This window comes from Microplitis demolitor, chromosome 8, assembly GCF_026212275.2.
Source record: "Microplitis demolitor isolate Queensland-Clemson2020A chromosome 8, iyMicDemo2.1a, whole genome shotgun sequence".
In the NCBI taxonomy this organism is placed as follows: domain Eukaryota; kingdom Metazoa; phylum Arthropoda; class Insecta; order Hymenoptera; family Braconidae; genus Microplitis; species Microplitis demolitor.
This window is the reverse complement of record NC_068552.1, coordinates 13,599,423-13,624,726: the sequence shown is the minus strand read 5'-3', so window position 1 is coordinate 13,624,726 and position 25,304 is coordinate 13,599,423. Positions and strand designations below refer to the sequence as shown.

Below are 25,304 nucleotides of genomic sequence, written 5' to 3'. Positions count from 1 at the left end.
GATTCAACGTGGTATAGGTCAGATTTAAGCCGCCTTTGATATTTAAATCGGCCGTGTGAGTCTCCCGACCACACGCAGGAATTTACACGTTTCGTACCTTTCTATAGCGCGTTGGAACGCCGCCGTCTCTCACTACTATATATACCTAACTAACATACACCGCGCACTCTTTTACCTGGTCTTTGCAAAAGATAATAAAAATATACAGTGAGAAAGAGGAGCGGATTAAATTTATGCAGCTACTCGAGTGCCCAAAACTTATTCCAAAGAGCCTTTTCATCGTGTCGCATAAAAAGTACAATGATACACTTGGGACATGACCGTTGAATATAATATTAAGAGAGAGTCAAGAGTTATGAAAAATTATAAAAAAAGAGAGAGATAGCGAGGACAAGCCAAGTGCGTGTATAGTCGATCGATCTGGCAGTTACGCTTGGCCGAGACACGTTTCATATTCACCATTAAATACATATATATATACACACATATCACAGATATGTATTAACATACGTGAGACCAAAGATGCCCGATTAACTCATCACTCCATTGACTCGGACAAGCTTTTCGCCTGGACTGTATTGCTAATAAGGCATAGGCAGTTAGTGCGAGAGAGTGGCTACGGGCTCATCGGGGCCGAGGGACCAAGAGGTAAGACCGCCATAGCTGCTACAAAACTTGGTAAGACTGCACACAGACCGTTGGGTAATGTTCGCGCGCCAAAAACTCATGGTCCTCTGTTCCCCCTCGTCTCTCCTTTAGGATCGCGGTAGGCAACTCCTGACTTGGACCACCCGAGTTCCGAGGTGAGTGCTGGGTACCCTGTAATCACGTGCAGCCAAGCCGCGAGCCGACAAACCAAACGAAAAGAGATAAAGATAAACAAAGATTCGGGCCGGGCCCCCAGCGAGTAACTTCCCCTGCCCCCGATCACCGGGTCACTGCATCAGGCACACCTCTTCCCTTCTAGCTAATTCCAACTGGGACAATTCCATCGACCATCATTATTTATTCCAAGTGATGGCAGACTGTATTATTGTCAAGAGCCTCGCTCTCAAGAATTTCATGTGTACTACTACACACATTATTACTCTGCTGATACCGTGAGTGTACATATCACTATAAAGTATGAGACAGAGATAAAAAAATATCAGAGAGAGAAAGAGAGAAAGAGTGGGGAACAAGAAGCATACGCGGGCCCACGGCACGTGTATGCACGCGATACGGAAGACGAGAGTCTCGTCTGATGCCCTGGCTGCTGCCCTCCACCACCACTGCCTGTTCATACGTGGACTCCACCGAGCCAGTAGACTAGACGGCGCGTGCCAGGTGCTCTTACACCACAATCCCACACTCGTCGACCCAGTTGCATGCAAGCCCCTTCAATTGCCCGCAATTTCTCTCAAGCTCCTTGACTTACAGCAGTACTGCCCGCTAGTGCGATTAACACTTGGTGGTTGAGTTTTAACTGGAAAGAGGGGGTGTGGAACGCGCGAATAGGCTAGTCACCAGTTACTACTCTCCGGCTTTGCTCTTATATACCTACAGTTTACAGTAGCAACAGTGGCTATACGTATTCGGAAAAGAATAGTAGAAAGAGACAAGGAATGATAAAGAGTGTGAGACGGAAAAAGAAAAAATTATAGGGAAAGAGATAAAAGCATGTGAGGCGCGACAGGCGACGCGGCGAACAAACGAAGAGGAACGATCTGCGCGCGCAGAGCCTCAACCGGCGCCCACTAGGAGTCACTGGCTCTGTGACCGAGCTCAGCGGTGCGATAGCAGCTTGCTCAGTCTAATTTCAACCGCCGTGGAAGTTGTGCGACGCTCGAGCATCTCTCTCCAACGTCTCTCCACACGCCTTTTCTACTCGTGCCAGATTCTCACCCTTTTAGATACGACGACACTTGTGTGTGTATACGTCAGGAGGGCTCAAGACACACCAAAGAACTAGGGAGTGAGAGAGAGTATAAGAACATCAAGCCCCTAAAAATAAATCCCCAAGTGTTTATTCAGCACTAAATAAATATCTTGTGTGCTATTTAAAAGAGAAAAAAAAATTTTTTTGCCATCACACTACAGTTAAATGAGGCTCGGTTGAAAGCTAGTGACTCGTGACGAGCAAACGTGTGCACACGGTTAACGCGTGTGTTGACGATAAGAAATGTGGCGAAGGAGCTCGCCACGTGGGCGCCTGTGTTTATAAATCAACGAGTGTGTGTATTATATCTACCAATGAGACAATGATGAAACTTTATTACACCTGTTTTCAGCAACAGCAGCAGCAACAGAACCACCACCAGCAACAACATCATCAACTTCAACTTGACCACTGTCACCGCAACAATCATCACCACTCACATAAATTGGAATTCACGACAAATATTTTTGTTATTATCAACAGCAATTGCAGCAGCAACAACTTCAACAACTTCAATAACGACAACAGAGATAAAAAAAGTGTTTGCGCGAAATAAAGTACCATGGAACTTGGGATCAATGTCTCGGTGTCAAGCTGTATGGTTGCTCATCAGCTCGTTGACAACATTGTACCGACATTTATTTGGATTTGTTAAATGAGCGGATATACAGTGACGGAACGAATGGCTGCTTGTTATTGTCGGGTGTCAGTGAGCGGATCCAAGGATGCTCGGATCTGGGGCTCCCGGTTTACGAGCGATTGGTGGTAGACGACAAGTGGTGTCACGGTGCCGTGGTGGTGATGATGAGAAGGACAAGGTCCCGTGGAGTCCAAGGCTCGGGGCCAAGACTACCATCGTTAATCGGTGATGGGATGGACTGATTATTTTACTAGACTTAAACTAGTGTTTGATATAGGTATTAACGTGAGAGTGAACGTCAACATCGTCGTCCTCGTGTCCACTACCGTGTGGAAGAGGGGAGAGACGTGGACGAGCGAAGGGGTTACAGCGGTAGCAGATCGGATAATGCGGGCTTCCTTGATTTTATCGGGAATCCTAAGCGGCTGGTGGTGCATCCTCACGCTCATAGCGGCACCCCCAGCCATCAGTTTACAACTCCGGGGACCGGATGATTTTTACCCCCGGACAAATAAGTGGCTGTCAATTATTGGCACTGGCTTTAGACACCGGGTAAAAGAACACAGCAGATCGCTGTCTTCCGGTTACGAGACTATTACTCAGTCGACGCTAAAAGCCAGGTCCAGAGCTGGTAGATCCAGCGGAGGTCGCAGCAAAAGTGAGTCTCGAAGGGAACAGCGAAAACGGTGCCGTCGAAAAAACGGAACTCCTTGTCACACTCGAAATTGGTGTCCTGACATAGACGTGGGTAATCGTGCATATTTAGCGCCTACAGTATTTGAGGGTAAAGCACGAAGTATGTCGTCCTCGAGGAGTCCTGGGTCAAATTACGCGGTGACCTTTGAGGTGAAGCAGGTTTACAAAAGTCAAGCTGGATTCCAGCCACTACGCAAAAACGACAGTGTACGACTCCATTTTCGCGACAAGTCGGATAAGAGAACAGGAGGAGGAGGTGCTGGTGGTGGTGGAGGAGAAGCAGGTGGCAAGTCCTCGTTGTGTCGTAACGAGGGCACCGACGAGCATCAGCAGCTACACGAACTGCATCAGCGTGATGACAATGCTCGAGTGGTGCGCGCCGACATTAAACGCGGTAAAGTGTATCTAGTGTTTGTGAATCGTGTGGGACCTAGAAACTTTACAATCCTGGGTGAGCCGGTGATACGAAGCAAGAAAAACGAACAGGCGGTACAGGCAGTCATTCGACCCGATTACGGTGAGTCAAGCTTGCTATATACACAGTTCTCATATGTCTTTTATATACCATCTTGGCCACTTGACTTGCACCAAAAAGTAGTCGGTACTTTTGCCGATAATGTCCAGCGGCAGCATATAATACTACTACTACTACTACTGCTACTACTGCTACTACTGCTACTACTACTACTACTACTACTACTACTACTACTACTACTACTACTACGATTACTACTTTTGCTGCTATATATCTCTTAGAGATGTTATCGTTTGAGCCCGACTCGTCTTTATTGGCTGACGTCACCTCACATCCTCGCCCCATCTCGTGAGCCGATCAATTATCCCAATGACCAATTAATCATTCAAATGACGATTAATCGTTCGTTAGGAGTTGTTACTTTCCGTTTGTGTGAGGATGACGTTGTTTCTTGTTTTTATAGAGTATATTATAGACCATAGTGCATATAAATGCGATTTATGAATTTGTTTATATATGGGGAGTAGTAGGTATATATGGATGTACGTAAGTATGTATATATATCTATATCGGTAGGTATGTAACCCAAGCACGTACGGCCCATGACCATACTGGGCTACCGGGCCTACCGGCGCTCTGTAGGCTCCCGAGGACAGATAAGACTGGATCACCCGCGGATTGACGAAATACAAGTGGGACTAACTTGACGGTAGATGAGTATGTGGATGTGTGTGTATGTGTGTATACAAGTAGGCGCGAGGGGCAACCAGTAGACTGCACGGCGGCTCACAAAGCCAGCAAAGTAATTCGCAAAGGCTGGATAAAATGTCATCATATCATATCAGAGATATGGTACACTCGTTGACCGATTTTATTTAGTCATAATAATAATTATGATGGCCTATTGCTGGTAAGTACTACTGTAGCATCAAAGTGCCAAGTGTAATTAGCTCTCGTTATCGCGTTGATCGCGTCTCGCAACAACATTAACCGAGTTTGCCGTCCATAGAGCAGTTTGCCGATCTTCGCCGACGGCTCTCTTCCTCGAAAGTTCGTTCCGCGAACTCGACGACGCACGATGCGAGATGCCGGTCACGATCTCTCGCATCATGGACGTTTCTCTCCCTCTTTTACCGCCGTTCTCTGCTCTTTGTATTACGCTCGAAATTCATTCCGAGCAAGACGCGCCGTGCTTTTCGATTTTTTTATTATTATTTTATATATATTTTTTTCTTTTCTTCATATATATCTATACATGTATGTACAGTATATATGTATGTATATGTATATATATCTACATATGAGAGAAATACTCGCGACGTAGAGTCAGCTGAACTCGAGAAATGCTCAAGGACACGCATAGCCAGCAAGTGCAGCTGGAATGACGATTTTTCTTCAGAAAAAAAAAATATACGAATATATACATATACATGTACATATACATATACATATATATTTATACATACATACATGTATGTACACATATGCCCCTTTTCTCGTTCACATGCCTGCGTTTACCAGCCGCTTAACTCGTTACTTTCTTTAACGGCAAACGCAGTAAACGCTCGAGCACGCCTGCTTACTCACGGTGTACCGAATCGTATAAGGGAAAAACGAGCAGCCGGATTGGGCGAAGACCAGCGGGATTCCGTCTCTCTCGATCATGTCGCTGTGTTGCCGTTTCATTTCGTCGGTTCATCTACTACGGAAGTAGCGGGTAGATCTCTCTAGTTACTCTATACACTCTATAATACACTCTATATATGTATGTATATGGTTATATATATATATATATATATATATATATATATATATATATATATATACCATTCTCCTTTTCCTCCACCCAGTACCATAACTATTAAACTCGTTAAGATCTGTTGAAACCTGTTGATACCTGTGCTAATACTATCGCCACGATTGTCACTCAGCTAAACTGTATAGAAAACAAACTTACTATTGGCACTCACTAGCTCATTTATTAACTCGATATTCAACTACATGACAATTTACAGCCTCGACAAAGTAGTGACTATTGCTGCAGCTATTGCAAGTGACCATTCCTGCCAGATGCAGCTATTTGATCAGACAATTTATTTTATTGTGTCGTATAAAATCGTTTAATCATTTTAGGTATCATATATCCCTATATATAATATATATCTGTATAATAAATTATTGTTATCGTATGTAGTTTAATTTATAAAGCTTAAGTACACTTGGATATATTATACTTAAAGTGTATCTCATACTACTATTTGATGACAAAAATATTGTGTGTATTTCGAAATTCTATTTGTGTCTACGACCAGCGTCAAAAAAAAAAAAAAAAAAATGAAATGAAATGAGAGGAACGTTGACAACACTCGGTTTAATTGACTCACAAGTCTCAATTACCATACAAACTTGTCCCAATTTAAGAAAATTTATTTAAAAATTATTATTTAATCATTCTTTAAATAGAATTTATGTTATTTTTTATTGTTAATAATAATAATTTAAAAATAGAAGAGAAAAAAAATATTTTTTAAAAATAGAACCACACAAATTAAGTTGTTTATTATTTTCGTTCATTTCACTCTTACTCCGACAATCAAATTGTCGGGTAAAAAAGTACGTAAAGGGGTGAAAATTGGAAGACTTTATGCATCGAAATGTCAAATAAAATTAAATAACGAATATATATTTTTATATAAAGTGAATCAACGAAAAAAACTAACAAAAAAAAACCTTATCAACAATAAATTACATTTAATTATTTTATTTCCTTTAAATTCTTGTAGTCGTGATAAGTATTAATTACTTTTCGATTAAACATAATGTTCAAAATCGTTACGTTTTGTGACAACTATTAAATAAATATAATAAAAAATCCATTAATTTTTTTTTACTGCTTTAATTTCAGTATCACATAAAAATACTGCATTTGAAATTAAAAATTATCTGGAAAAAAAAGTTTGAATTAAAGATTTTCAAATTGATCAGGTTAAAAATTATAATCAAGATACTTAAAAATTTATTTATTAGTCAGTCCATAATCAATCGAATATAATGTCCATCTTTTTCGATTATTTGTTTTATCTATAAATACCGTTAAATAAATTTTTGATAGACTATGTAACAAAACATCCATCTAATAAATATTAATACAATGAAGTGAAAGATTTCCAAGTTTGTATGGTATGCTATTGACGTGTCTCACTCATTGCTTTCTACATACCCAAGCAAACGAGCCTCAATTCGAGCTATTTTTTTCGGGCCGTCTCTAGAATGACAATTAACTGAACACAATGTATCTTCAGCTTGAAACCCAAGCCAATTCTACCGAGTGTGTAGGCTGAAACAAATATAATCGATTACTCGGTGTATCTACACGACAATATCACTTTCAATAATGATTACATTTATTATATATATATATATATATATATATATATATATATATATATATATATATATATATATATATATATACATCAATAATATGCATATTGGTTTTATTTTTATTTTTCTTTCTCAGTTAACCATCGAGCATCATCTCATTATTGTTGTGACTCGTCTCTCATCCGGTGTTTGATTACGTGTCACATTATCGTTACTTAAATAACAATTCTAGACGCCAGCATCCATCTCGATGCGATCGATACTTAAAATAATTCATTGTCAGAGACGTTTACTGTCGTATAGTAGATGCAAGCATAATAATGTAGATAGTATGGAAGTTAAGTTGTATATTAAAGATATCGGAGCTTAACAAGTAGTAGTAGCAGTCTAGAGTCAGACATACTTGACAACATTCCCTTTACTGACTTACACATACACTACATACACACTTAAGGCTTATTATATTGATGATGATGATGATAAACCTTGTGTGACCTTAATCGAGCAATTATAAATTACATTTAATTGACCGGTACAGATACGATAGTTATGGTGTTTTTTGATTAGCGACGCCAGTTAAAACAATAGGGTGATAATGGTATATATTGTATTAGTTGTACCAAGATGATCTAATTATAGTTTACACCACACCATGACTTCAGTGTGTAATCTACGAGAACTTAAAATAGAACGACGAGATGCGCTTGTTCATCGTCGGCTGTTTGCTCGTCTCGTGCTCACGAGAGTAAGACTGTCGTTAATACACACTCTAGCTAAGAGTGTGTTAATTTTTTTTATCTGTTTATTTATTTATCTCTTATTTTATTCTGTACTTATTTTTTTTTTTTTTTTTTTTTATTTAAAGTTTTATTTTGAAAAATAACTATTTAATGTTACAGTACGAGAAGTGACGTTGACGGAGCTCAGGGACTCGGTGGCAAGAACGAGGGAGCGAGTAAAGCTTGTATGCAGGACGAGAGGTTCGCCACCACCGAGAGTCCGTTGGCTCAAAGACGGTGTGCCGCTGTATCCACGACGGGGCCTGAGAATTCAGCACAAACGGTGAGAACGATTGTGTCGAGAATTTTCGGGTGATTCTGTATAGGGAGAGGGTGAGGCGGCCGGTAAACGAGAATAAAAAGATGAGCAAAAGAAGGCAGAGAGACAGAGAGAAAGATAAATAAAAAAATAAAATAAAATGAAAAAAATAAAGAAGCGGCAACCACAGTCGACAGTCAGAGTTTCTAATTTGGTGCCGAGGAAAAATCGACACTCCGTCTAGACTAGCGGCACTCTCGGCTCTCTTTTTCTCTCTCTTGTGTTCATCTTAAACTTTATTTCTATTTATATAATCCACCTCGTTCATACAACTCGGTCGCTTTTCGTTCTTTCCTTTCATCTCGTTACGTCTCTCCTCTGCGCGCCTCTCTTCTCTTCTCACCACTTTAGGGATGATGATACATCAAGTACTAGACTTCTCATATATGATTATATATATTGTATATATACTTTGCAGAAGACGATCCAAAGTGGTAATTGCGTCTGCACGCCCCGAAGACAGTGGTAGGTACGAGTGCGTTGCCCAAAGTACCTCTGGCTATCGGGCCTCCCTTGCAGCCCAACTTCTAGTCGTTAATGACATCAAGGTTACTGAAACCAGTAAGTGTAATTGTCATTTATATGTACACTATCAAAAGCTAAGCAGTTAATAAAAAAAAAATTAAATCAATTTGCAGCAACAGTAGCGTGGCCTAGACAAGAGCAGCCGTGTCCTATAGCAGGTGATTTTTGCATGAACGGCGGTACCTGTCTCTTCTTCGAGACCGTTGGTGAACCAGCATGCAGGTAAATTTATAAGTAGTTTTTTATATTTTTCTTTACAGTTACTTATAAATTTAATAATAGAAAAAAAAAAGAAAAAAAAAGTAGGATTGTTTTCGTCTGGAGATACCACGTGAATAATCCAGACGACATTGAAGTGGCCAGTAGTACACAAGAGACTACCAACCATGTGCCAGCAAAATCCGTTGGTAGTCAAAACATTGACTGAAGACAGCGACAAAAATGTCGTGTGCCTCGAAAAAAGTGACACCTGGCAGGGTCAGAAAAATATTAACGGATATTGAGAGCTTTTTGGGCCACCAGCCAACAAAATAAAAGTCTGTATAAATGTGTACGCTGTGTGAATGTGTGTCTGGCTGTTAGTAAGTGTGATAAAGCTATAAGTAATAGAAAAAAGTCGTAAATATAAAAAATTTAGTGGAGAATAGATCCAAAGATGCTGAAAGTTTTCGCAACAACTGTCGGAGACGTTGGGCGTAACGTTAGCTAGGACATCGCTCGCGCACTACACGCGCACCCAAGAGACTCTCTCATTTCGAAAGCTTATAAATAGAACGACCAAATTATTTTCCAGAGAAGCGTCTCGAGTTCCGTGGCTTGTTCGTAAGCATAAGAGAGAGCGATGAGTTGCCTCACAAGTCGACTTATACGACTGTTGATTAATATATTTATATATACACACACACACACACACACACACATATATATATATATATAAGTATACACGTGTGTGCGTGTGGGTATATGAAGTAAATTTTATAACATAATGACTATGGTGTACAATATTATTACTTGTGTTACAGATGTGCGGAGGGCTTTACCGGTCTACGATGCGAGACCAAGGACGTAATCAGCACCGGAAGTGTGTACAACCGTCATAGAGCGCCATTTTCATGCAAGTTGGGTCTTTCGACCTCGTATTACTGCTAACGATAGTGACGCGGAACCCAATTTGGTAGCTGCTACTTTTTTTGGCGTTCCCAACTTATTTTTTATGCCACATCATAATCATTATTATTCTTACTATTATTTTTATTATTATTATTATTATTATTATTATTATTATTATTATTATTATTATTATTATTACGATTATTGTTATTATTAGTTTATTTTCAATCATCCACTCACTCACGATTAACATTCACTTACCATTCACTCATCGTTAGCGATGTTAATACAATTATAATTTAAAATAATCCCTTTATCCTTGCCTATGCCTTGCCTAAAATTAGACAATTTGTACGAATTACAATTGCATTTTATTTCTTAAACAGATGTCCATTTTTATTAATAGATAGGCACTCGCTCGCTTGCTCTCTCTCGCTCTAATTTTCTGTCTTTTTATTTTCTTCTCTGTAGGTATACGTATACATTCTATTAATATATTTAGATAAATATAATTGATAATAATTTCAACAGCAATCCTTAATTTTTCCCGTGAATTATACCAAAGAAGTGTCTTCCAAACACTACCAATCACCTGAAGAATACACTTATTATTATTACGACTATTTTTCAATAACCAAACGCTTTTAATGTTCATATTATTATTATTATTATACTGGGTAATCTGAAAATAATTAAAAGCATCCCGAAGATTAATGTATCAGTAACTCTATTATAATAATAAACATTCAATTTATAAATATTTTTTTACCAAAAAATGATTATAAAAAAAATATTTTCTTAACATGAGTTTTTTTGAGAACATGTTGATTAAAAAAATTACAACTGATACGTTTGTCTGTTTAAAAAATCAAACCACTCATTGACACAGAGAGAGTATAAGTGCCAGGCTATGTCTATCTTGAGAATCTATTTATGTTTTATACAGTAACTATGTTGTTATTAATTATTATAATTATCTTTATTATTAATTTATCTTTAATTGTATTATTATTATTATCATTATCTTAAATTATATTATTAACTATTAATTATCATTATTTTATGTTATGTTATGTTATGTTATGTATAATTTTAACGTGTACATACATGTATACATTCACGGACTTAAATACAATACATGTATAAATAAACTATGTATAAGTAGAATGCAGTTAAATGCATTGAGCTTTAAAAATGAATTTTTATAATCATAAAATTTATTTAAATTAAATAATAATAAAAATTCATTTTTAGCATACGTTAACTTTCGTTTAATTTTTTTTTTTTTTTATATAGAATTGAAACAAAATATTTAATTTATTTATTAATTATTAATCGTTTAAATTTATTAATTTGTAATTAAAAATCGTCTCTATCATAGCAGATTATTGTTTTATAATTATTTTTATTATTATTATTATTATTATTTTATTGTCTTTTAATTTTATTTGAATTAAAAGATTGTGGTGCAAATAACAACTTAAACTCATTCCTCGACGACTGAATCTATTTTTGACTGTACATCTCCCGCTAAAATATCGAGCACACGGGCTATCATTGAAGAATTAAAATACTATTATTTCTTTAATGATTAATTACTCACTATGTTTTATTGTATAATATTTAAACAGTTGTTGTTATATATACAATAAAATCATATATTAATATATACACATATATACATAAGTATAGAAAGTCGTTTTAAGTCACTCTCGTAGTAGCTTTGACGCTTGTGTCCGGCTGGCGGCAAACGACGTTGGTGACGGTAAAATCGTGCAAGATAGGTGAACTCGGATGATTCACGAGAGTCGGAAATAGAACTAGAGCCGTTTGCCCTCAAGCGACTCTTACTCCCGTCTCTTGATTCAACTTAAGCCGAGGAATTCTTGCGTAGCACTCACTTTATATATATACGTGTATAAATTGTAAGTGAGTGAAATACTCACACGGCTATTTATTTAATTTTGTAAGATAGTCTGTATATACTATATACCATATACTACACTAAAATATAAACGTATAATTTACAATATTTACAACTTATGAGTACTTGAGATGCTTGTAGATGCTAGTTAATAGCTTGTAGTTTTGTTGCATCACGCTGGAGGAAGTAGCAAAGCTTGCCAAGTAGATGCGATGGCCATGTTCTCGCTTCAGTGGTTGTTTAAATTACCACCGCATATGTTTTGTTATCGTTTATAAATTTGTTTTTTTTATCGGTGTATTTTTTGTACATCGAAATTAAACAACCGATACACAAGTTGGCGGACCAGGCATCAGCCGAAATCCGAGGTAAGTTGGTTACGTTATAATTATACATGAGAGGGGACGATGCACCGTCGACTCAAGACGTCGACCTCGATAAAACACGACGCTTTACAATCTTCGTCGTCGTGGTAATCATCATACTTTACTTTCTTATTCCAATACACCACTGAATCAGCATCTTGTCTCTTAACAAATACTATTAATAATAATTATAATAATTAATGTTACTTAACTTAATATATGTCTTCAATGTTTTTTTCAGCAGAGTCCAACAATCGTGATGGCCAAGTTAATCCTCGTATAAAACAGTGATTATAAACTACTGGCCAGCTTATAATACAGGAGAACTGAGTATGTAATACTTAACTACAGCAGATAGAGATTTTCAAAGAGAAAAAAAAAAAACAAAAGTTTTACGTCAAAGGATTGTTGTTGCTGAGAAAGTTGGCGAGCAGCCGGGCGCCTCGACAACCAACCCAAGACTTGGCGACGAATTTTCTCGCCCGCGCCAAGATAAACTTAATGGTTTTAAGTAATTCGAGACTTCCGACAGTTAGTACGAGAGCTCCAGCCTCTTGGCCATTAACACCGCTGCTTTTACGATAAATAACTTCAATGAACCTCCTTAATGTTCTATTGATAATTTTTTTTTTTAAATTAAAAAATAAGACCAACTTTTGTTTCGATTAAGTATAAATTATATTTCACATTAATCAGGCTTAAATTATTACCATGAATGTTGTGCTAATCGTATAGAAAAAAAAAATGAATAGTAGAAAAAATAATGGAAAAAAATAGACATCGTAATTTTAAATTAATGGCACAAATATTTTTACGTATTTCTATAGCTCACTATTGTATCCATTTTATGTATAGACGTAGAGAATGATCTTAACTGCACTTCTTGACTGTTAGCAATAAAGACTGGCTGAGTTTCATCCCATTCCTTTGGTATTCCACAGTCTGGCACGGTGTAAGTTAATATATCAAAGGAGCAGAGACAGTCCAGAAGTGGCAGAAAGCTTACAGTTCCTATTTATAAGTAACAAAGAAAAAAAAAGATTATAAAAAACTTTGAGTAAATACTTGACGTGTAAAGAAAATAAAACATTATTGTCATGCCTGTTATTTGTCGAATTACTTCACGAATTTCCTTCTGTATACTGGGCACATCTTTGGTCCCAACTTCAGGGAGACCAGATGGGTTCCCCTCACCAGACTCAACTTTACCCTCATAATCGACCCTGAAATCCCACTTCTCCAAGACTTCCTTGGTATTTACATTTGTTATAACAAGAGTTACTTGCTGAACTTTACGCTGTAATAGCCACTCTTCCACTTGAGTAAGAACCGTGTCGAGAAAGGTCTTGATCTTGTCATCAGTAGACATCAAAATAAACATACCAAAGTGTTCGGCAGGCTCGAATGTTTCAGGAGGATAGATACCTCGTTGGTAAAGTATACTATTGATACCATACTCTAAAATAATCATTATTATCTATATTTAAATTATTTCAAAAACATAACGCTGAAAGTAGCCGGCTGAAAATTTTAGCATTTTTAATTACCAAATCAATTGTCATCAGAAAATTTTTGATAATTATTTATATGGACTTTATAAATTTTTGCCTCAGTATTTACTTTGATGTTGGTGAAGCTAGCGAACATCTGACAATTTTTAAAACTTTGAAATAATAAATAAAAAATTAAAAAATGCATGTTTAGAAAATTCAAAACTCAGTAAATACATTTTTTTTTATTTTTATTGTCTTAATTATTTAATTTTTTTATATATAATAAAAAATTGTCGTATGCCTGCTACATTTCCACTCGATTTATTTTATATTTTTTTAATGACTGCTACTTTCAGTTTCATTAAAAAAATTATCATTATTATTAAATATTAAAAATAAAAAAAAATAAACAAATCGTCAGAAAAAGAAAAATACATACGTAAATATTTTTTGACAAGTTCAGCTGAGCCTTTTAATGTGATACACTTCGCTTTTTGCTGTGTTCCCATTATTAATACTGTTATTAATTGATAATGGATTAAATTATAATAATAAATGAAATGATTGAAAAAAATCCGTTTTATTATATTTTAAATTCACAAATAAATTTTGAGGTTATGCGTTGCTCGTGTTGTTTCAATTTGAAAAACGGTTGAATTTGAAATAATGACAACAACCAATCGGGTTGGATTTAAATTTCTCTCAATTCAAATCGAATAATTAATTTCAAATTAATACTGTAGATGACAGTACTGATCGGAAGTAACGCTGCCATCTGGCGGTTTTATTAAAAACTATGACATTTTAAATTAAACATGCCACGCCTCTACTGAGCAGAAGATGCACCAGAGTTTACTCGAGACTGGAGTTCGAAGGTTGTGCATCCATTTCTAAAAGTCTTCTAGTCCCTCCATCCACTTTGCCTGCGTCCATCATGGCATCCACCGATGATTTGGTTATTTCTTCCCTCGTGTACAATTATTTGTTAAAAAAAGATCCTGGAATTGCTAAAGTATTTCAAACAAAAACACATGCAGTATGTATATTTTTTTTTTATTACTATATTTATTATATCTTAATTGTAATGTTGGTTAGATAGCCCGCGTAAAATGCCGGATTCATGCCACGATTTCCCCACGTGGTAATGGCTTCGTCGTATTACTCAACTATTTAATATTAATTGTTATTGATTGTAAAATAGTTACTCTAGATTTTTTTATTAATTATTTGTGCTTTTAAAAATAGTATTTTTAAAAAGTAAACACTTGCACTTGTAAATATTTTGATCGTACAGTAGAATCTTGGAACCTAAAGCTACGTAACAATGAGCACGTGTTGAAAATATTGTTAAATTCATTTTATTTTAGCTACGCCGACATAATAATTAATTACCTGACTATTTATTGCTTATTTTCTATATTAATTGCCAGGTAATTAATTTTTATTTGTTATTTATTTCAAAAATAAAAAGTAAGTCCACGCCGACAATTAGGCCTTTAATATTTTTTATTTTGAATGAGTGTGATTGTAGCAGACATTGGACAAACTAAAAACTATAAATAAATAGAGTAAATAATTAATTTTTTAAATGCGCAATTTTTTTTTTAAATTTAATTTTATTAATTATTTACCCTATTTATAGATAATTTAAAATTTGTCTGATGTCTGGTAAATTCATACTCATTTATTTTGATTGTGTCGATAAATTTTTCGAATTAAAATTTCGGTAATAATTAACACGGGATCGAAATATTTAAAATTTTATTGCATTCGATTTTTTTTTTTATAAGTGCATTTATAATTTGGAGTTAAATTTATTATTGTAAATTTGAAAGTTATTAAAAACATAATTAAATTAAATAATTGGTTCGTGAGTACTTTTTTTTGTGGTCATTAAAATAAAATTTTTTTTCTTAATTTTAGAATCCATTACCAAAAGGATCGCCAGGTATTGAAGAGATTTTCAAGCACTACCAAAAGAGTTCTCCGAAAAAAATAAATGTAAAAGCTGCAGGCAAACCGGTTAAATCGGATTCGAGCTCAGATAGTGAAGAAGATGAAGCAGAAAAGAAAAAACCATTAGTTAATGGAAAAGCTAAAGTACAGACTAACAATAAACAAGCAGCAAAATCGTCATCTGAGGATTCAAGTTCTGAGGAAGAAGAGACGCCTAAACCATCTACAGTTAAGAAACCTGTAGCTGCTGCTAAAACTACGCCAGCTAAAGCCGCTCCAAAAAAAGCTGAATCAAGTTCGTCGGATGATAGTTCAGAAGATGAAAAACCTCAAGCAAAAAAAGTAACAACAGCAATTCCTCAGGCTAAAAATGTTGCGAAAAAAGAATCAAGCTCAGAAGATGATTCATCTTCAGAGGACGAAAAAGCTAAACCAGCTGTTGCAAAGGCTACTCCTGCTAAAGCCACTCCAGCTAAAGCTACTCCTGCTAAAACCGCTCCCGCTAAAAAAGCAGAATCTTCAAGTGATGATTCATCTTCAGATGATAATGAATCAAAGACAAAAGCAGTTGTCGCGAAACCAACACCAGCGGTAAAAACTTCAGCGAAAAAAGAATCGAGTTCTGATGAAGACAGCAGTGAAGATGAGGCGCCGGTGAAAACTGTCGCACGTAAACCTGCTGCACAAGTTACACCGAAAGCTACTCCCAAGAAGGAAGAATCAAGTGATGACTCTGATGATTCCTCAGAAGACGAGAAACCAGCTGCTAAGGCAGCGGTAAGTAAACCAACAACACCAGCGAAGACACCAGCAAAGAAAGCGTCGTCGAGTGAAGAAAGCAGCAGTGATGACGATGATGAGCCACCGGCAAAGAAAGCAGTACCAGCTAAACCAGTTGCAGCTGTTCAACAAAAGAAAGCTGCTGTAAACAAAAAGGAAGAATCTGATAGCAGTGAAGACAGTAGCGAGGAAGAAGAAAAATCCCCGAAAAAACCAGTAGCTAAAGCAACTCCAGCTAAAGCAACCCCGGCGAAAGCTGCTGAGTCTTCGAGCGACTCAGATTCTTCTGAAGAAGAAACTAAACCTGCACCTAAAGCAACAACGCCCGTTGCAAAGAAAGCTGCCAAATCGTCAAGCGAAGATTCCGACAGCTCTGATGAGGAACCAGCTAAACCAGCAGTAGCAAAGGCAACGCCCAAGACACCAACACCGGCGAAACAAACTAAACCAGCCGAATCATCGAGCGACGATTCCTCGTCCGAAGAAGAAAAACCCAAAAAAGCACCTGCTAAAACTCCTGTAGCTAAAACACCAGTTAAAAAGGAAGAATCTAGTTCAGAGGAAGACTCCGATGACGAAGCCCCTAAAAAAACACCAGTTAAAAAAGAAGAGTCTAGCTCCGAAGAAGAGTCTGATGAAGAGAAAAAACCACAGGCTAAGCTAAAGGTAACTGGCAAAGCTGAGAAAAGAAAACATGATGATTCAAAGAACGAACAGCAAAATGGCATAGCAACGCCGGCCAAGAAAGCTAATTACAGCAACTTTGTAAAAGCCAGCGGCGATGCAAGTGCAGAAAAGGTAACTTGACATTATTTTTCTATGATACTGAAATTACCCAGCGTCTAATTATTTTTAAATTTTTTAAAAAATGATAAATTATAAAAAAAAAAATATTTCAAAAAATTGCACCTATAGTTTTTTTAATTTTCTACATGTGCATATATTTATTTTTTTTATTTTAAATTAAGGTGTTTAAAAAAATTTTTAATTGTCTGCTAACTTCAGGATCATATTTTTTTAATAATCTTTAAGGGAAAAAAAAAATCAAATAAGATTTGTGAGAAAGCATTGATCATTCATTAATGAACCTACTTTACCCTTTAGTCACGAAAAAATGTACCTTTCCGACGAGTCAGGGATGATGAGATCGAGTTAAGTCCACAGTTGGCTAACAATTCATTTGAAGCAAAGGTAAAAATCAAGCTAAAAATCAAAAGATGCAATGAGAAATACAGGTCACTCACTGCCCCGTGAAAGTTATAAAAAATAATTTGTAGACTGATTATTACAGAAAATATTCCATGCAGCGATGAATGCTTTTTCTCAATTCTAACTAATATATTTGTTTATCAATAATTGTTATTAATGTTTTTAAAAAATGTACTTTCACAGACACAATGATTGACCTGTTGTTTCTCTTTTGTGTTCTAGGACAACGAGGATGAAGGATCGAGTAACAACTTTGAAAAACAAAACGGCGGTGGTCGCGGACGGGGCGGGTTCGGCGGCGGTAGAGGCGGCCGAGGTGGATTCGGTAGAGGTGGAGGTGATCGCGGTGGTTTCGGTGGCGGCGATCGCGGCGGATTTAGAGGCAGAGGTGGCGGGTTCAGAGGCAGAGGAGGTGATCGCGGTGGCCGTGGGGGTCGCGGCGGCTTTGATAATAACAGAAGATCTTGGGATAATAAAGAGGGCGGCGGATTCAGAAAATCATTTGGTGACGGTGACAGACGCGGGGGTGGTAACTTCCGCGGAGGTCAAAGAAAGTCTTTCGGAGGCGAAAACAATAAATCATTTGACTCTGCGCCAGCGCAAAATAAAAAAATAACGTTCGACGATTGAATAAATAATTCATAAATAAATTATTAATATTAAATGTTTATTTTATAATTATCGATAAACTCGCAATTCTCCTCGTTATTACTAGAATACAAAAGTTACTTGGTATTTAATGACATTTATCTATATATGTTTCGTTATATTTTTTTAATCAATTTTATATGTATATTTTTTTTTCTCTATTTTTTTTCCACACACAGAGAGGTGCAAGAGGATCATGGGGAGAAAAAGCTAACATTGATTTAAAACATACGAGAGGAAAATCATTCCGCCATGAAAAAACTAAAAAAAAACGCGGTAGTTATCGTGGTGGACAAATAGACATGTCTGTAAATTCAATCAAGTTTGACGATTAAACTTGTAGTAATATAACTTTATATCTATGACTTTTACCTTTACCGCGAAACAAAAAAAATAAATATGTTTTATATCACAATTCATTTCATAAAATATTGTAATAACAAATATTTTTTTTTTACTTATAAATACTTTAATACAATTATATTTTAAATACTTTGAGTTTAAAGAATCTTATAGTTAAATTTATGTGTAGTAAATAATATTCTGCATCGTCGGAGTAATGATGCAACAACTTCTTTAACAATCATATGAAGTTATAAGTAATTATATCAATTATAATATAAGATTATCCGTTTGTTTGTTAAATAATAATATTAATAATTAATCTTCAACATTCAGATGACCCATTATTGATTATTTTTGTAATTTTCGCCATGAAAATTTTATTTAAAAAAATGATGTTGAAAGAAAAAAAAGATGACTATAAATACGAATGACTTATAGTTGTAACGATATCACATTGAATAATAATAATAATAATAATAATAAAAAAATTATATGTGTTTTAATGAGTGTGAATATAGCAGACATGAGATAATTCATAAATTTAAAATACATATATAAATAAATGAAAATAATAAAATTTAAAAAAATGCGCGTACTGATTTTTCAATTATCTAAATCCGCAATTTAAAATTTTTATTCTACTTACATTTTATTTATTTATTCAAAAATTTCGAAACTGCTAATTGTCAGTTACATTCACACGCATATGTTATAAATTTACGCTTACCTTTTGTTACCTAAGTAGCACACTTGTGACATTTATAAAACAGAAGTTTTGAGGCTGTTTTTTGATCTATTGATAAGGCATCAATATGTTGACAAAATAATCGGAAATTTTTCATGAACTAAAGCTGCTTAACTCTTTCTATTCATCTATTTATCTGTATAATGGAAATGATTTAATTAATTAATTAGTCAATTGGATTAACATCTCAAATGGAAAAATACAATTCTTACTAAATATATAATATTATACTGTGCAGTAGCTAAGTATAAATTTATAGTTCCTAAATAATTTCAATGATTAAACCATTTTTGTTAGTTAAAAGATGAATAATGCGCGCAATAAAAATTAAGCTTTGATAATAATAATGAACTAAATCAAAAGTTACTAATAAAAGATTTAACTTATAATGTAACGAAACAAATAATAGTAAGAGACACTGAGATGGAAAGATAAATTTTTAATTCACCTGTGTCTGTTGATATTAAATTATTCATCCATTTATCTGTACAATGGAAATGATATTATTAATTAATTAACTGATCAATTAATTAATTAATTAATTAGTCTATAGTAAAAATATAAATTTTTTTCTGAAATGATTTTATTGATTCATTTTACGCAGCTGCATCAACATCTCAAATCTACGATTAGAACGCACTCCTTTGAGTATCGTACGTTTTTCAGTTTTCTTCTCATCACTAAAATAAATATTTTTCTCATGAATATTTGCGAATAAATACTTATAATTTTAATTATATGATATATATAAATAATACTTAATAAATAGTATAATACACACCTAAGAAGGACAGTAGGACACTTCAACCCACGTGCATAATCGTGTACTCGAGCCAAAGACGAACACGCGGATTGAGACGTCCTACCTTCCTCCGTGGTGTGTAAAAAATTTTTCACCAAATTTCCACGTGAAAGTTTAAATTTTTGTCTCTGATTATGGGAATAATAACACATGCGACAAATTTTATCATTTTCCAAGTAGCACACTTGGCTTTGGGATATCTATAAGATATCAGTTTTGAGACTTTTTTTTTTGTCCTATTGATAAAGCACCAAAATCTTCACAAAACCATCAAAAATTTTTGTCACTGAAAAAATATTTGCTTAAAAGACGATACAAATCATGACAAAAAGTAAATAAGTCATTTAAACGATTTTTCAATTAAAATGACTTGGAACGGAAAAAAGAAGACAAATTTCCTGACTCCTAGGACCAGCACCTGTATGTCTTATTCATATAAAAAAAAAAAAAAACCTGAATTTGAGACAAAAAAAAGTTTATCTTGTCCTTTTAAAAGTCGTCTTTATGACGTCTTAAAGTCAACTGCTGGTTGGGTAGTCTAAGAATAGAAGAAAACATTTTTAAAAAATGTATGATTTAGTGTAAGGAATTCTTCGGGATGATGCATAGCTCGAGAAGAAAGAAAGAAAGGTAATGTAACTAAACAAGAAGTGATATATCCTGCCAAACTGAAGAGAGTTGATTCCCCTACTATGGCTATCCTTTTCCACCTTGATTCTCGTTGGGGTTTTCACTCGCACAGTCGTCGAGAGATAGCAACCACGGTGTTCCTTTACTCACGGCCAATCCTACAGTCAACCTCTGAGCATCCACCTGCACGGACGGAGGTACTCGACCTCACGGTGATATCCGGTGTAGTGACATGAACGGCGTTTCGTGACTTCTTAATTATTTTATCGCCTCTAATTTTTTTTGGCACAATTTTAATTTAATTATACTTCAAATAAACTATTTTAAAATTATTATTTTATTCAATTTTTATTGACAATTAAACAGACCGGTAATAAAAATTATTTATTACAATGTTTGCATTTTTAACGGTGAGTTTATTTTTACTTTTTTTTTTTTAAATTTGAATAAAAAATAAATATCTTCATTAAAATATATAATAATTTATTGACTTAGTTATTAAATAAATATATAAGCATGTAAAAAAAAAATATTGAATTTAAAAGAATAAATTTGGGAACTCAAGTGTAGGAATTCAAAGAATGCGGGGGAAAAATAATCGGCGCGGAATTCAAGAGGGTGGGTGGTTTTGTTATTCTCTAATGTATATAAACCCAACGTGATGATTTAAAGATCTTAGCAAGACATTTAATGGATTTATTATTGTATATTTTATTTGATTTATAACTTTATTAATACGTATATTTATTTAAAAAATATATTTTTGATAGTATCCCGTTAGAAAGGTGACCCGTTGATTCGAGTCGAGAATCGCCTAGTCGTACCGTTAGTCGTTTTACTTACGGCCATGTGATGTAAAAAAAATAAAATAAACATGAATAGTTAAAGGGGCGGATAATAGCTTGTGAAGGATGAAAATATATATATATAGTTTTAAATACTCGAGTTTATATTTATTTTACAGGTGCGGAGTGTACTCAGGTTTTTCCTATTTGCTCTAGTATGTGGATCTTACACCCAAGCAACTAAAAAATGCACTGCGGGAGGATTAGATCTGAAATACGTAAGGGGAGATGCATTGGTCGATTCTACTGATTGTGTTGGACCTAATGATGTACCGTATCCATCGTAAGTACACAAGATATACAATTATAGATTACTAGAGTTTTTAAATTTATAATAATAACGATAACGATAATAATAATAACAGTAGTAGTAGTACCCGCATTTATTTTATCTCATAGTTGTAAGTATATTTTATTTAAAAAAAACTTGCTTCCATTCTTCCTCTATTGTGTGCGGTGTTGAATAAAAAAAATTCCATTAAAAAAATTGTGGTTGTCAATAGTAAAACTTGAGTGTTTATTTAGTACACAGAGTTTTTATACGACAATAAAAAGTAAATAAAATTACAGAGCGGCAATAGAAAAAAGTTTGAAGACTTTGTGGGGAGGAAACAGCCGAACCGGAAGGGCATATCATCAAAACCGAGTTGTAGATCCTGAGCTGACTAGACAAAAGCTCTTACACAATTACAAACTATCTCACGGTGATTACACCGTGTCCAGTGTGCGGAACGGTAAGTAAAGTAATGTAAAGTCGATGAGCTAAGATGACTCTGCTTCTGCTTGTATATAACGGTATTGCCAAATAACCAAGTGATGTTTGCAAAGATCGTATGTATCAGCTCACTACATTCAATACAAAACATAAGTATTATATACCAGCAATACAGTTATTAACTCGAATCCTGCAGTCGTTCAGCAGCATAACGGGATGTATAACTTGATGCTGGCTTCTGTATTACCCATGAGTTTGCAAACCTGACAGCCATATGAAATATGACACTAAATTACGCAATAGACTTTGTTAAATACATCATATTTACTAGCAGACATCGTGATTTTAGTAGTTAAGTAGTTGTAAACATGAGGAACAATGGGAATTATTTTTACAGGTCGGAGTTTTAGTTCAAAAGAAACATGCGGATCACCAGGTCGGCTTTGTAAAACCCGCTACAACACGACAGCACCTATGTACGGGGTCAGTCTCACCAGCGGACAACCAGTTACCATTGTACAAAAATTTCCCGACCTACTGCAGCAAGTTGTCTTCGAGGTTTGCGAGTGAGTGTTCGCTTATTGCTCACGTTCCACTTTATTATAATTCAAAAAAGGAGGATAGAAACTCTTATCATTAATTTAAATTTGCTTATAGATCCAAGGAATGCGACGTAGTACACGGTGAGTGTACTCAAACTTATGTCCCATATTTATTCTTGGTGATACCGCTTGGCCCGGTGACACTCACGGGTCAGGATTACGTTCTTGTCGAAAGTGGTTGCGTGTGTAAGCCCAGAAGTTCATTGACTGGAAATTCTGAAGCACCCTTAGTACCTAACTTGTAATATATTTATTAATTACTATTATTATTGTTATTATTAATAAATAATAATAATAATTATTATAAATATATTTATTTATAATTATAAATTATTTAAAGAAAAAATGATAAATGTGGCAAAGCATATTGACGATATCGTCGCCTTTCTGTGAAAGGGGCACTTTCGTTTCGGACTAAGGCTGTTTGACTCTCTTTTTCTCTTCTTCCCTTATATTACTATACATTGAGATACTTGTTTATGGTCTGATCTAAATGTCTCTGTTACTCTCTCACGATGATGTTGTTGATTATGGTGACGATAGCCAAGCGCGGTTCTTGACCCAAACAATCTTCACGAGGAGGATCACCGACGCGCATTTCCCACGCTCAATTCACTGCTTTATGAATTACATTGTATTATTACTTGTAACGGTCCAACCGTGGAAATTGCAGCGTTAATTTTCAACAATATAGAAAAATAATAGCATAAGACCATGGGAAGGGCAGAACAAGAGAACTATCAACAATTTATTTTTATTTTGACTAGATGTATTCTAGTAAATTCTGAAATGAGATCACATGAATTTTTGTACGTGAAAAAAATTAGCAGAGGATAAAAATAAAAATAAAACGAAAAGAAAAGGAATGTATAATGAATACAATTCGAATTCATTGAATATGAAAATGCTAAATGTATAATAAAAATAAATAACAAGACTGCGATGTGTAAGAATTGAATTGTGTCAATAGTATGGACTGAGAATCACGAAGTCAGGTCGCATGTACGCTACTGGCCCGCTTATTTCAAAACCGGATAGCTGATGAGAATGTGGAGGGATTGTTCCTCTGATTTTATGACGATGCCGCGCCTGCAACCATACCGATAACGCTTGAGGCTTAAGGAGATTTAAAAAGTAAGGGCAAGAGGGAAAAAAAAACGAACTTAAACGAATGATCCCTTACTTAAACTACTTGCACATAATCCTGACTAGGTAATATATGACTGGACATGTGTCTCTGCATAGATTTCTTCTATAAGCCTCGACTTAATACATCGTACTATGAATTCCAATGAATGTAATCAACCGTTACTTTGCTACGGGATCGTTCACCTTGACTTACGCATCAATGCGATTCTGTGAATCATCTGGAGAACGTGACATTGAAACAATTATTAATATTAATAATTTAAAGCTCATTAATATATATGTAGTACACACACAACACACTCACACTAGATCTATAAATATAATTCATCATATAAATGATCCTGAAATTAATAGACAATTAAAAATTTTCGGATTTTTTTTTCAACAAATTAATGACAAAAAAAATCAAAATATGTACATGTAGAAAATTTTAAAAATCATAGGTGCAATTTTTTCGAATTTTTTTTTTTTATAATTTAATAAAATCCAAAAATTATTAAACGTCGGCTAACTTCAGTATCATGAATATAAAATAAATTGTTGTATTAATTAAATAATTATCTAATTAAACTCAAAAGATATTATTGTATATTAATATTAATTAATAGATGTATTAATTTTTTTTTTGTAAGTATATTTATTGTATTGTTGCAAAAACATTAATTTTTATCTTTTTGCGATTTATTTATAACTAAACAAATTGTGCTGGCGTGTTAAATTTTAAATCGCAATCATTTATAATTTTGCACATTAAATATAATGATGATAATAATAATTATTATTAATTAATAATTGATAATTAATAGCTTAAATTATAATTTTAAATACATTACATGAGTACTTTATCAAGACCTCATACAATTTATTTATCGGATTTGTTTTTTTTTCTAATGTTTTTGTTTTTTTTTTTTTATTTTCTTTTTTCAATTAATATAATTAATAAGCGACATTTTGTTATTTAAACGTTCAGGGATCATTAATAAAATACTATTTCGTACAAAAATGTAGTTATGATATTATTGATATAAATATAATTTGATATATTCACCTAAAATTTTTATCAACATCAAAAGTAGTTATCGATTTATTATTTTAGTAGAGAATTATTTTAATCAATAGCGACTATAATTTATTGCAATAAATCATGGACTGAATTTATTATTGTTTTTATCTTCAATCTTTTTTTTTATACACCAAGAAAATATATATAAATAAATAAACAGAGTACAAATATTTAATTAATCTAATAT

The 25,304-nt window shown here is 34.5% G+C and overlaps 4 protein-coding genes across 7 annotated transcripts; 3 read left to right on the top strand and 1 right to left on the bottom strand.

Annotated features, from left to right (window-relative positions):
• Positions 1-1,755: 1,755 nt before the first annotated feature.
• On the top strand, positions 1,756-12,515 carry LOC103573272 (protein vein). Of its 3 annotated transcripts, none has more exons than XM_008552291.3 (6): positions 1,756-3,771; positions 8,013-8,175; positions 8,630-8,772; positions 8,850-8,958; positions 9,759-9,817; positions 12,380-12,515. In XM_008552291.3, exons 1-6 carry the CDS (start codon positions 2,787-2,789, stop codon positions 12,424-12,426), a joined length of 1,506 nt encoding a protein of 501 aa, XP_008550513.1. In that variant the 5' UTR covers positions 1,756-2,786; the 3' UTR covers positions 12,427-12,515. The 3 variants fall into 3 exon arrangements, with proteins under 3 accessions (XP_008550513.1, XP_008550512.1, XP_008550510.1); XM_008552290.3 differs by having other exon boundaries at positions 12,377-12,515; XM_008552288.3 differs by lacking the exon at positions 12,380-12,515 and having other exon boundaries at positions 9,759-10,971.
• Positions 12,516-12,849: 334 nt separating this feature from the next.
• LOC103573271 (mitotic spindle assembly checkpoint protein MAD2A) lies at positions 12,850-14,305 on the bottom strand. The gene is made up of 3 exons (XM_008552287.3): positions 14,068-14,305; positions 13,237-13,593; positions 12,850-13,146 (listed from the first exon to the last, which is right to left on the bottom strand). The coding sequence occupies exons 1-3, from the start codon at positions 14,135-14,137 to the stop codon at positions 12,947-12,949; spliced, it is 627 nt and encodes a 208-aa protein (XP_008550509.1). The 5' UTR covers positions 14,138-14,305; the 3' UTR covers positions 12,850-12,946.
• Positions 14,306-14,478: 173 nt separating this feature from the next.
• LOC103573274 (nucleolar protein dao-5) lies at positions 14,479-19,057 on the top strand. Of its 2 annotated transcripts, XM_008552294.3 has the most exons (4): positions 14,479-14,664; positions 15,552-17,162; positions 17,469-17,555; positions 18,401-19,057. In XM_008552294.3, exons 1-4 carry the CDS (start codon positions 14,563-14,565, stop codon positions 18,554-18,556), a joined length of 1,956 nt encoding a protein of 651 aa, XP_008550516.1. In that variant the 5' UTR covers positions 14,479-14,562; the 3' UTR covers positions 18,557-19,057. The 2 variants fall into 2 exon arrangements, with proteins under 2 accessions (XP_008550516.1, XP_008550515.1); XM_008552293.3 differs by lacking the exon at positions 17,469-17,555 and having other exon boundaries at positions 17,796-18,494.
• Positions 19,058-20,878: 1,821 nt separating this feature from the next.
• LOC103573273 (uncharacterized) lies at positions 20,879-25,258 on the top strand. The gene is made up of 5 exons (XM_008552292.2): positions 20,879-21,153; positions 21,708-21,871; positions 22,159-22,322; positions 22,701-22,869; positions 22,961-25,258. The coding sequence occupies exons 1-5, from the start codon at positions 21,136-21,138 to the stop codon at positions 23,148-23,150; spliced, it is 705 nt and encodes a 234-aa protein (XP_008550514.1). The 5' UTR covers positions 20,879-21,135; the 3' UTR covers positions 23,151-25,258.
• Positions 25,259-25,304: the final 46 nt, after the last annotated feature.